Source organism: Psammomys obesus, unplaced genomic scaffold (genome assembly GCF_907164565.1).
Source record: "Psammomys obesus unplaced genomic scaffold, mPsaObe1.curated_primary_1811, whole genome shotgun sequence".
Taxonomy (NCBI): Eukaryota; Metazoa; Chordata; class Mammalia; order Rodentia; family Muridae; genus Psammomys; species Psammomys obesus.
In genome coordinates this window covers 9,489,499-9,501,954 of record NW_026585504.1, presented here as the reverse complement: position 1 = coordinate 9,501,954, position 12,456 = coordinate 9,489,499, and the positions used below count along the sequence as shown (strand labels likewise).

At 42.6% G+C, this 12,456-nt stretch overlaps 1 protein-coding gene across 1 annotated transcript in view; it reads left to right on the top strand.

The window, feature by feature from the left end:
* The window catches only part of Usp8 (ubiquitin specific peptidase 8), a 53,804-nt gene extending 42,795 nt beyond the window's left edge, over positions 1 to 11,009 (top strand). The window contains exons 12-19 of the mRNA XM_055619326.1: positions 3 to 83; positions 486 to 748; positions 2,813 to 3,025; positions 4,186 to 4,396; positions 6,334 to 6,570; positions 7,429 to 7,571; positions 9,817 to 9,949; positions 10,091 to 11,009. Of these exons, the coding sequence (XP_055475301.1) occupies positions 3 to 83; positions 486 to 748; positions 2,813 to 3,025; positions 4,186 to 4,396; positions 6,334 to 6,570; positions 7,429 to 7,571; positions 9,817 to 9,949; positions 10,091 to 10,276 (1,467 nt within the window). The 3' untranslated portion in view covers positions 10,277 to 11,009. The remainder of the gene's footprint in view (positions 1 to 2; positions 84 to 485; positions 749 to 2,812; positions 3,026 to 4,185; positions 4,397 to 6,333; positions 6,571 to 7,428; positions 7,572 to 9,816; positions 9,950 to 10,090) is intronic.
* Positions 11,010 to 12,456: the final 1,447 nt, after the last annotated feature.

The following is a 12,456-nucleotide window of genomic DNA, read 5'->3' as shown; positions in this document are numbered from 1 at the left end:
AGGCTCAGCGAGAACCTTTGACAAGAGCACGAAGTGAAGAAATGGGGAGAATTGTGCCAGGACTGCCTTCCGGCTGGGCCAAGGTAAACGTCAGAATTCTACATTGAAATACACGTTACTGAATTTTTTAAAGTAGCTCTCAAGTTGGCAATTTCCTCTTTGATATAGAGAACTTAAACTCTTCCCCTAATTACAACAGGGTGAGATCTCCCAGTACCTGGCCTTAGATACTGACTGTAATATATGACCACCCTGGCATATCTGTTAAAGCAAGCCTAAATTTCTTTGAAAGTGCAAAATGATTATCACTTTTATTCAAATTATTTTAGGGACTACAGTAATATAAAGTTTGTGCTTAACAAACTTAAGGCTCTAGCTTCAGTCCTTAGCGCACACACATTTTAAGCCAGAAGTAAATTTTGCAGTGCACTTTTTAATTTGTATGAAATTTTTTTTAACTTTTTTGTTTGTTTTACTTTTCCAAGTTTCTTGATCCGATCACTGGGACCTTCCGTTACTATCACTCACCCACCAACACGGTTCATATGTACCCACCTGAAATGGCTCCTTCCTCTGCACCTCCTTCCACTCCTCCTACTCACAAAGTCAAGCCCCAGATCCCTGCTGAGCGTGACAGGGAGCCATCCAAACTGAAACGCTCCTACTCCTCGCCAGACATCACTCAGGCCCTGCAGGAGGAGGAAAAGAGGAGGCCAGCAGTGACCCCGACAGTCAACCGGGAAAACAAGTAAGCAGTGTCATGGGTTTAAACCTGTCTGAATGTTACCACGTAAAGGTTACAGCCTTGAACAGAAGGAAAAATAAGAAGCAAATGAGATGTCCTTGGCTTTCTCCCCAAATGCTAACTTAATGCATGAGAAGATTAATGTATTCAGTACTGATACAGACATGAAAGTGTTACATATATTGTTACAGCACTTTCACGGCATCATACCCCAAGCCTCCACCCCTCTTCCATAGATCATAATTTTTTTAATTTTATTAAGGAAAGTGTGTGTGTTTGTGTGTATGCATTTTTTAACATAGCGTAACAGCTATTTACATTGTATCGGGTATTGTGAATAATCAGAAATGGTTTAAAGGAAACAAGAAGGGGTGCACAAGTGAATGCAGACACCTAACATTTTATCTCAGGCATGGAATATTCTTATATACAGTTCCTACAGAGATCTTGGATACTGAAATTTGTTGTTTATATAAATGAGGGACAGGGTTGGGTTTTTTTATTTTTTATTTTTTTATTATTATTAATTACACTTTATTCATTTTGGGTTTTTTTTAATGTATTATATACTATTTGTTAATTACTAAGGATTTTCAGTTTATTTTTCTGACATATCCTAAGGAAGTAATTGGTCACCTCCTTGAGAATTCATGTTGCCAGAGAGAGACCTATTTGAAAGAGCTTTTGGAATTTGTACAATTCAAATGTTAGAAATCCTTATGTCATAATGTTATTAAAGTTTATTCATTTGGCAATGTTTTGGAGCTCTCTCATAAACGGTTGATGTATCTTTTATAAAAGACTATATGAACCGAGAAAGAGCATGTAGAGAAAATTGTGATGGTTTGGCGTGTTTTCCGTGGTCCCTCAGAGGCAGGGAACATTAAGTGGGGTCAGAAGGACAAGGGACTGTGAACTAGTCAGGCCCTTGACTGCGGCACTCTGACCACGTGCACAGGAGGCCAGGGGGACCTTCATCTTCGCAGTGCCCAGCGACACTCCATGCTGTCCATCAAGGCTTTAAATTAATTTAATTTAAATGTGGCCATCCTTGTGTGACTTAGTGGCCACAGGCATAGTTAGGTAATAGTATCCAGATAACCTTGCCTCCTTTGAAACCTGTTCTGTGGTTGGAATAAACTTTTATTTATGGATAATTTATTTTATTTACAAGAGCATAAATATCTGCCTCTTTATTTTTTAAGTAGCTAATATGTACTGTAGTGTACATGCTGTGCAGATACACTATTGAGTAAATAGTTACAAGAAAAATGTGTGCACATACTCAGTTCAGACTGTCCCTACCCTCCATCAGCCCACCCCAAACCACCAGCATCCTTACTGCTCCCTTCTGCCTCCTGTAGTCCTTTAAATATCTCATGTGTTCTGTTGTGCCTCTCCCTTATGCCCTTAAACTTTCTTTTTTCTAGTGAGTTTATTATTTATTTGTTTGTTTGTTTGTTTTGGTTTTTTGAGACAGGGTTTCTCTGTGTAGCCCTGGCTGCCCTTGACACATTTTGTAGACCAGGCTGGCCTCTAACTCACATTTGCCTGCCTCTGCCTCCCTAGGTGCTGGGGCCACCGGTGTGCGCCACCATGCCTTGCACCCTACTGCCTCTTAAATACACTATTTAACATTTAGCAGCTGGGATGTACATGTGAGAGAGACACTAAATATTTGTCCTTCTAAATTAATGTAGAATTTATAATTGTATATGATTTTATAATTTTTAATTCTCTAATGTTCTGGTTAGAGAATGCTAACCTATCTGGGCCACTTGGAGATGATTGAAAGAGCTTTCTCCCATTGGGCAGTAGCTGAGTCTGTGGACACTGGACTACCTCTAGAACTCAGCATTCACAGGAAAAGCTGTAGGCATGCATTTCACAAGAGGCTACCAGAACACAGAGTTAACCTAATTGCTTAATGTCTTCGAGAATACAGGGGTTTAGCCTGTGGATTGTGAGCAAGATTATCATGGCACAGCTGCTCCAGCTGTCTGCCATCCTCAGCGTGGACTCAATTTGAGATGCTCTTGCATAAGGTATCTTGTTTTTCCTCCTTAGGCCACCATGTTATCCTAAAGCCGAGATCTCGAGGCTTTCTGCTTCTCAGATTCGGAACCTCAATCCTGTTTTTGGAGGATCTGGACCAGCTCTTACTGGACTTCGTAATTTGGGAAATACTTGTTACATGAATTCGATATTGCAGTGCCTGTGTAATGCTCCACATTTGGCTGATTATTTCAATCGAAACTGCTACCAGGATGATATCAACAGGTAAAGTAACATTTCACTTCTACAGTACACTGGTGAAAATGCAGTTTAACCATAATTTCTATGTCTTACTTTGTTTTGTACCACTACAATGAAGAACCCAATACAAGGTAATGTATGTTTGTTTACATAGAAGAATTTTAATTTGTACAATTTTGTGTGTGTGGATATTCACAAATCAGAGTGTGGATATTCACAACATGTGAAGGTCGTCAAGGACAATGTCCAGAAATTGGCTCCCTAGTGTAGACTCCAGAATTAAGTCAGGTTGTCATCTCACACAGTGGGCACCTTTACCTGCTGAGCTTATTTTCCATAGTTTTAGAGATTGAGAGTACAAGATGAGCTTGCCAGTATCTCATCAGGACCCTGTGCTGTCACAGCATGGCAGAGGCAAAGGGCATGGGGTGAGCCCCTTCATAGTGCCCTTTTTCAGCACACCCAGTCACTAGGTCTTCTTTTCATTTTTATTTTATTTAGTTTTTGTTTGTTTGTTTTTTTTCAAGAAAGAATTTCCCTGTAGAGTCTAGGCTGTCCTGGACTCTCTGTAGACCAGGCTAGCCTTAAACTCACAGAGATCTGCCTGCCTCTGCCTCCCGGAGTGCTGGGATTACAGGCGTTTACCATTGTGCCCGGCTCATATTTATTTTTTATTGTGTATGTGCATGTGTGAGTGTAGGTACCTGAGGAGGCCAGAAGAGAACATCAGATCCCCCAGGAACTGAAGCTATGGACAGTTGTGAGCTACCATCTGGGTGCCAGGAATCAAGCCTGGGTATTCTTCAACAGAAACAGTTCCTTTTAAGTAACACAGAGCCACCTCTCTAGCCCCTTAAGGGCCTATTCCTAGACTGTGTGTAATACTCCTCAGCTTCAGAGGAGTCAAGTTAGTAAAAGAGACCAAGATGGCAGACACACTGTCAGGGTTACACCTCCTCCGTCTTTGGCTGCAGCCTGTTGATGAGTGGTGAGGAGCAGGGCTACAGCCAGGATAAGGAAGTGAGTTGGAAGACCCCAGCAAAGTCAGGTCAGATGTGTTTTGGTCCAAGCCTGCAGGTGAGTAATCCCTTTGTGTGTTATGTGTATAGTTTTTTGCTGACATGAAGACTCCACTGTAACTTTAAAATCTTTTTCCTTTATTTTTGGTAATATAACTTGTACAGGTCAAATTTGTTGGGGCATAAAGGTGAAGTAGCAGAAGAATTTGGTATAATCATGAAAGCGCTGTGGACAGGACAGTATAGATATATCAGTCCAAAGGACTTTAAAGTCACCATTGGGAAGATTAATGACCAGTTTGCGGGGTCCAGCCAGCAAGATTCACAAGAACTGTTGCTGTTCCTCATGGACGGCCTCCACGAGGATCTAAATAAGGTACAAGTGGCCCCTGAGCCGCTCACCTCCACTTTCACTATCCCCTTACTCATACAGTAAAGCATACGGCACGACTGTGCTGTGTGCTGAGCTCCCCAGAACAACCCCGAATATTTGCGTTTATGGGAACCTTGTCTCAATATAGGTACATATCTTGAAGTAAAATTTTTATAATATTTTTGAATAATTTGATGATTTTTTTTTTCTCAGGGGGTATAATTTTCCACTTGTGGCAGCATGCCATATTTTGGATTCTCAGATTAGGAATGTGCAGCTGGGATTTGAAAAATATGTGTTGTGTGTGTTATTCTCTAGTGTTCTTAGACTTTTCTCCCAAAATAAGAATCGTTCCATGTAAACCAAGTGGTGCATGCACATTGCTTTTACTAAAGCAGCCTCTTTGCATAAGGACTGCCTTCATCTCTGTACAGCCTCTCCTGGCACCAAGCTGTCACCTCCTTCAGAAAGCCTTTAAGGTTGTGGTGCTCAGCTGAACAGAAGTATGAAAGTTGAAGCTATGTGGTGGCTCACACCTAAGGTCACAGTACTCAGGAGACTGAGGCAGGGAGAGTGTTACTTCAGAGACATCCTGGGCTACATAGTGAGATCGTCTCAAGGGGTAGAGTGTGTGTCTGTGTCTCTGTGTGTCAATTTCTGCATGAGCCTGTCACAGTGAAATAGAATCTATTGAATTTAAACCCTAGTTCCTACTTACACAACATGTTTTCTCTTCGACACCATCCTTTGGGGCTCAGACTGTGTAAAAGCACTGGCAGAGCCAAGCGTGGTGACCTTAGTTTGGTCCTTAAAACTCAAGGAGGCAAGAGAGAAGCAGCTTCAAAGAACTGATGCACTGTTAGCCTTGTGCCCCTCCACATAGCATACACACTCAGTAATTAAAAGTGAAATCTTTGATGCCAGGTTGTCACCTTTTAAGAACATGGCATTGACTTAAAATGTTAACAGTATATATTGTGTATAATAATGTGCTTCATTGTGACATGTTCATACATGTAGGTAATACATTTCAAGCCTGTCTATTCCACCTTACTCTCTTGCCTCCTCCCACTCTGTTTAATCCCCCCTCCCTTTTTTAACTATGAGTTTTGTTAATGATACTTGCAGAAGCATGATGGAGGTTTGTAGTTTGTTTACTGGAACACGTGCACCTTGTTAGCAGTATGTCAGTAAGAAAATCTCTCCTTCCTCCATCAATCCAATCATTAACTGTATAAATCCTCTTTGGAGGTGTGGGGACCTATGAGCACCTTGCCCTTCCATAGTACTGGCCCAGTCTTGCCAGATGTGTAGCCACAGCTGCTGTGAGGTTAAGAGTCTAAACAGTTGTGTCATGCACCCCTCTCCCCTTCCTTCCACACTTCCTCCGGGAGCCTTGGGCTGGAGGATATGCAGTCATTTGTTTTCAGTACATTAACCAGTTATGAGTCTCTGCACTCAGCACTGACACTGAAAGAACAGCTTCTGCTCTTGACTCAGTGGGGTGGGTACAGCACTGGCCGAAGTAAAAGTTCAGGCCTCATACGCAAAGCAGTTCAGATAGCAGTAGTCCAGAAGATGCTATGAGGCCCAGCTTGGTGGCACACGCCTTTAATCCCAGTACTTGGGAGGCAGGGGCAGGCAGATATCTGTGAATGTGAAGCCAGCCTGGTCTGCGTAATGAGCTCTAGGGCAGCCAGAGCTACATAGTGAGGCCCTGTCTCAAAACAAAATGAGGAGTAGTGGAAAGAATAGAAGTTTGAGCCACATCCTTTCAGTAAAGTAGGTTTGGGTTTTGGGTAAAATTAATTTTTTGTAGTACTTACTGAGGTCAGAACTCCTCAGTGGAGCTGAATGTATAAAATGTTACTTAGTGTTATTTAACTGTCAACACCACACTCTTAGACACTAACAGAGAATTTAATTGCCCTTGCTCCTAGGCTGACAATCGGAAGAGGCATAAGGAAGAGAACAACGATCACCTTGATGACTTTAAAGCAGCAGAACATGCTTGGCAGAAACACAAGCAGCTCAATGAGTCCATTATTGTTGCACTTTTCCAGGGTCAGTTCAAATCCACAGTGCAGTGCCTCACCTGTCAAAAAAAGTCTCGGACATTCGAGGCTTTCATGTATTTGTCTTTGCCACTAGCATCCACAAGTAAATGCACTTTACAGGTAAGTTAAGATGAGGAGAAAGTGTGTTGTTGTATTGTGTGCAAAGAACACTGCCCCATCCTGACAGGAAAACAGATGAGCTCCACCCTAGCCCCTGGGAGTTTACGTTACCATTTTATGTGGAGGAGTATTTTGCCAGCATGCTGCTGTGCACCCACTGCATGCAGTGCCCACAGAGGCCAGAAGAGGGCATCGGATTCCCTGGAACTAGACCTGGCAGGTGTGAACTGCCATGTGGGTGCTGGGAATTGAACCCAGGTCAGTGAGAGCAAGTACTCCTAACTGCTGAGCCATCTCTGGAGCCTATAGCCCTTGAGTTTTGTAGTGCAGCTCAGACTGGCCTTGAGCTCAAAATCTGTCTGACTCTGCAGTGCTGGGAGTGTAGGCATAAATGTCGGCAAGTGCAGCTAGAACACGGAGTTTTGTGCATGCTGGATAAGTGCTTCACTCCTCTGCCAAACCCATCCCTAAACATTTTGAAAGCAAACTTAGGAAGTTGTATCTGATGTTAACTTAGATCTACTTTTTCTATATACTTAGGGATCAGACGTGTTGGTTTCCACATGACAGCAGTGTAACTGATAGAGTAGCTTGTGTTGATACCTTGTGTGTTTACTTCCTGAAAGTCCGCCATGACCCATCAGAGCTAAGGTAGAGGTCCCTGTGCGTGCTGTCCTGCCTCTGCCCCTCTTCCGTGATTCTCACCACTCTTTGCAGCACGCTGAATGCATCCCTCCTTATATCAAACGCTTACCACCTTAGTGAGGTGTGTGTCAGCATTCTTAACTGCAGAGGGCCTCCACGTACTGCATTAGTGAGCGATTCACTGTGTGTTTGTGGTCTTCTTATTCCCACCAGGACTGCCTTAGGTTATTCTCCAAAGAAGAGAAGCTCACAGATAACAACAGGTTCTACTGCAGCCATTGCCGAGCTCGGCGGGACTCTCTAAAGAAGATAGAGATCTGGAAACTGCCGCCTGTGCTGCTCGTCCACCTGAAACGGTAACATCTCCCTACTTGTTTGGTTCATCTGATGGAGGAGCTGTAATGTCTAAATAGTGTGCACATGTCGTCTCCTAAAGGAAACCTAATGATTGTAAGGCAGACATGATGGCAGAGTAACAGTGCTATTATTTCATGTCATTCCATGTGATTCCATTTTTTTCTTTAAAAAATTAAAGGAACTAAATCATTGCATTTCACATAATAAAATTTTACATCACATCAAGTGAAAAATGTTACACAGTATAATTCCAACACAGGTGAGCAGATTAAAATTAACATTCAAGGGTTGGAGAGATGGTTCTGTGGCTAAGAGCAATGGCTGCTTGCAGAGGACCTGGGTTCAATTTCCCAGCACCCACACGGTGGCTCACAACTGGAATTCCAGTTCCAGGGGATCTGGTGCCTTCTTTTGGCATCTCTGAGCACTAGGCACACATGTAGTGCACAGATACACATGCAGGCGAGGCATCCATACACATAAAATGATAAAAAAAAATTTGACTAACATTTACATTATAAACTATAGCAAAATTATTTTAATCATGTCTAACATGGTAGCACATACCAGTCATTTCAGCATTTGAGAAATGGAAGCAGGATGATCAAGAGTTCAAGGCCAGCCTGGGCCTCATGAGACCTTGTGTCAAAAAAATTAAAATGTAAAATAAAATTAGGCTTTCTTAAAAAAGTGTGAGTTTAGGGTATGTGTGCTTTAGCTCATGTGTGGGGGGCCAGAGGACAACTCTTGGAAGTCAGCTTCCTCCTGCCACCTTCTGGGATCTAGAGCTTAAACTCAGGTCATTGTGGCTATACACAACCATTTGAGCCCGCTGAGCCGTCTGAGCAGCCCAAGCAAATTTTAAGGTGGGGGAGAAAAGCTGCTGTGATTTTAAAGTCTAACTTTAAGATAAAAAAAATTGACTATTGCCTGTCTCCAACTTCTGTCTTAGTTAGGGTTTCCATTGCTGTGAAGAGACCCCATGACCACAGTAGCTCTTACAAAGGAAAACATTTAATTGGGGCCGGCTTACAGTTCAGAGGTTTAGTCGATTATTGTCAAGGCAGGAAAGACCAAGTGGAAGGACAGGTTCCCACACAGCCCAGCACAGCAGTGAGAGCTGCAGTGTGGCTCTTCTTGACTCTCTGTAATCCATCTGGGAAGTTCGGATTTTCAGTTTAGAGATAGGCTCTCACCCACATACCTCAGGGCAGCCATGACTCGGTCTTCCTTGGACTCCTCTAACACTGACGGTACTGGTGCACACCGCCACACCCAGCCTGAGTTGGCTTTATAAAAAACCCTAAATTTTCATCTTTGTTGAGAAGTATGGTTTTTGTTTTGTTTTGTTTTGTTTTGAAGCAAGCATTTATTTTGTATTATTGGAGATTCATAGCCAATTCATGTCAGTTTTAATATTGAATGTTTAGTTTTCTGTAGTTTAGTTTTGACAAGTTTGTCGGCTTCACTTTGAGCATTGTGCCAGTATAAATGGCAGTGTAGAAGTGTTTCAGGAAATACAGATCTGTTGTTAAAAGTTGTGGTTAGTATTGAACATTATTCCTGGAGGCCCTAAGGCAACTGTATAGAGAATTGAGCTGTTGGAAAGCCGTTCATTATTGTAGTGATTTTTGTATACACGATGTCTACTGGGTTTGACCCTTGACACTGTAAATGATAATTGTGAGGTAATTACACAGAAAGTTGGATGTCGGTCTTGAAAGGAGCTGAACACAGGTCTCACTGCAGCTCGTTTTAGTTGTGGTGTCCCCGAGTACAGGCACAGCTCTAGAGTTGCTGTCCTTCAGCCCTTCCTGCATACCTTTACAGTCAGTGTTGTAGCTGGCCTGGGAACTGGAGGCCTCAGCTGTTCTCAGTTTCCATCTCGGACACATTGTTTGCTATCTGCAGCTCACATCTCCTTCTTCGTGAGAAAGAAATGAAACATGTCTTGCCATTACTAAAACAGGCCTTATTAAAATAATTTTGCTCCATTTGTTGGGAGTGCAGGCAGACACTTGTCATGCCATATATGTGGAGGGCAGCTTTGTAGAATCACTTCTCTCCTGCCACCCTTACATGTGTCCTGGGCGTCCGGTTTGCATGGCGAGGACTTTGCCCACTGAGCATCTTACTGGCCCTAAGATCTGAAACAAACTTGAAGAGCTTCCTAAAATTAGGGCTAAATGATGACAAGTCACTGTCTTTCTCTGTCAGCCTGACCCTGTGCTATCTGTTCTGCAGCTTTTCCTATGACGGCAGGTGGAAGCAGAAGCTGCAGACATCCGTGGATTTCCCCTTAGAGAATCTTGACTTGTCGCCCTATGTTATTGGTCCAAAGAACAGTTTGAAGAAATATAACTTGTTTTCTGTTTCAGTAAGTATCTTGTTGAACTGAAGATGTTTTTAAAGCAGAAAATAAAACAGGAGGTGCTTTCTCATAAGAGTGAGAACACCGAAACACAAAAATACTGACTCATGCTAAGGAATGATTCAGTGTTTGTTTGTTTTGCTACAGAACCACTACGGCGGGCTGGACGGAGGCCACTACACTGCCTATTGTAAAAACGCAGCAAGGCAGCGCTGGTTCAAGTTTGATGACCATGACGTCTCGGATATCTCTGTGTCTGCTGTGCGCTCGTCAGCAGCTTACATCCTCTTTTACACTTCCCTGGGACCACGCCTGACTGATGTCGCCACATAAAGAGCTGAGGCTGTGGGCCTGTTAGGTTTTTCAGATTGCAGCAGCACATCCCCTAATGCTTACAAGGATAACGGATCGCTGGCTGTGTAGAAGAGTTCCAGAACCCTGGGGCTGTGTTACTAGCACCATATAATTCAGGTCAGTGCTGTTTATCAAAAAGGAAAAAAAAAGAAAAAAAGAAAAAAACTGACATTTAACAGGTATCATAGTAAGCATTCCTTACAGGTATCATTTATTTCAAAACAACTTTTTTAGTCTGCCCCAAAGTTAAAATAATTCATTAGCCAGACATTTATTATTCTATTGGTATCAGACCACTGTAACCCTCATTTTCCTATTCACTGCTGTAGCCTTTTCTCATTTCCAGTCCCAGCTCGATCCACTATGAATACTCTAGAATGACCTAACGCAGATAGGAATGTATTTGTACATATTTATTGCACTCTTGCACATCAGATCGCGGTACATAGTTTAACATGTCCTTCTGTGAAAGCCTAGAAAGGGTGGGTTTTTTTGTTGTTTTTTTTGTTTTGTTTTGTTTTTTCTTTTTCTTTTGGCCTCTTCTAGGTAGCTGCAGTGCTTTCTTAGGGAAATGACAGGGCAAAACTATTTTTCTGTTGGCTTCGGGCTGTATTTGTGCACTAAATCTTTATTCTAAAAAAATGGAAACTTTAATTTTTTAAAAAGAATTCATTTACATCTACATTAAAACCTTAATGAGGAAAAAAAATCATTTGAAACCTTGTGTTTTGTCTTTTTTTTTTTTATCAAAACTTTTTTAAGACAGTGTCTCCCTGTGTATCCTTTGGCTGTCTTGGAACTCAGAGATCCACCTGCCTCTTGCCTCCCGGGTGCTTTCACACGTACTTTATTCACCACGCTCACTTGGGGTTTAGTTTACTTATTCTATAGATTAGGACTCATTTCTACTCTCCCCTCATGTGGTACTCAGACCTCAAGAGCAAGAGTTAAATAATCCCAGACTTCTGTCAAAAATCTGTAGAAGAGTCAAGGTGAGCCAGTGTTCTTGTAAAGTGAACTGCATTAGGAATCACACTTTCCTTCTAGAGCAGTGAAGTAGGAACATTCTGACCTTCCTAGGAACATCAACAAAACTACACAATGTTTGTCTGTTCTGAGAATTTCATACAGTCCTCTGTTTACATCGTTTCCACCCCATCCTCTTAATTCCTCTCATGTTCCCCAGCTTTCTCAAACTTATGACCTGTTATGTCACACACACACATATGCACATACATACATAAATATAAACAACCTGCTGAGTCAGTTTAGTGTTGCTCATATGATTTTAGAGCTAACTACTGACTGATACCCCTTCTCTCAGTAGCCATTAATTGCATGTAGCTCATCATCTAGAGGTGAGACCGTGGGAGATTATCCTCATCTGTGCTGTCATGTCAACTGGTGGTGTCATTGTTCAGGTCTTGAGATTTTATGGTACAGCTTCGTTGTCATGTACAGAAGACTATGTACAGAAGACACGTATCTCATAGCAAATGCCATGTGCCCTCTTCAAAGGTGTCCCTGCACCTGAGGTGTAGTGGTTGTGTAATGGGTCTATTACTGGCGCTGAGCACCAGTCAGTTCTCTGCATTTTGACTAGTGATGGCCTTTTGTGATAGTGTCCATCTGCTTCAACAAGCTTCTCTGATGAGGTGAGAGCTACACTGACCAGCAAATAGGTACTTACAGTGAAGTTGGGAATTCTGCTGGCAGTCGTGGGTCCTCTAGGTGTGCCACCTCACTCATTGTGGGTAGCTGACTAGGTTTGCAGTCTGTTTACCAGCCATGGTTTCCCTCCCGTTGGGTGGTTTAAGTCCGGTTGGTCCAGTTAGAAAGCTGTTGGTTATCCCCAAGATATAAGTGCTGCCATTGCACTTTGGAGATGTCTTGCCATGCTATTCATTGTGGTTTATAGGTGCCACAGCCGACATGATTATTGATTGCTTTCCTCCCGTGGCAGCTTGCACAACACCTTGGGGTACTCTGAGAGCTGGTCCTCAAGTGCAGGCTTCAAGGTCAGTTCAGCTTGATTTCTTCAAGTCCTTTGTTTAAAGTGTGGTGTCCTCAGCAGTGTGGTCTTAACCAAGTTCTGCCAGGCAACCAAGGGCGGTGCAACAGCCAATATTGTTTTAGGAGTCTCTTCTACACAAAGACTC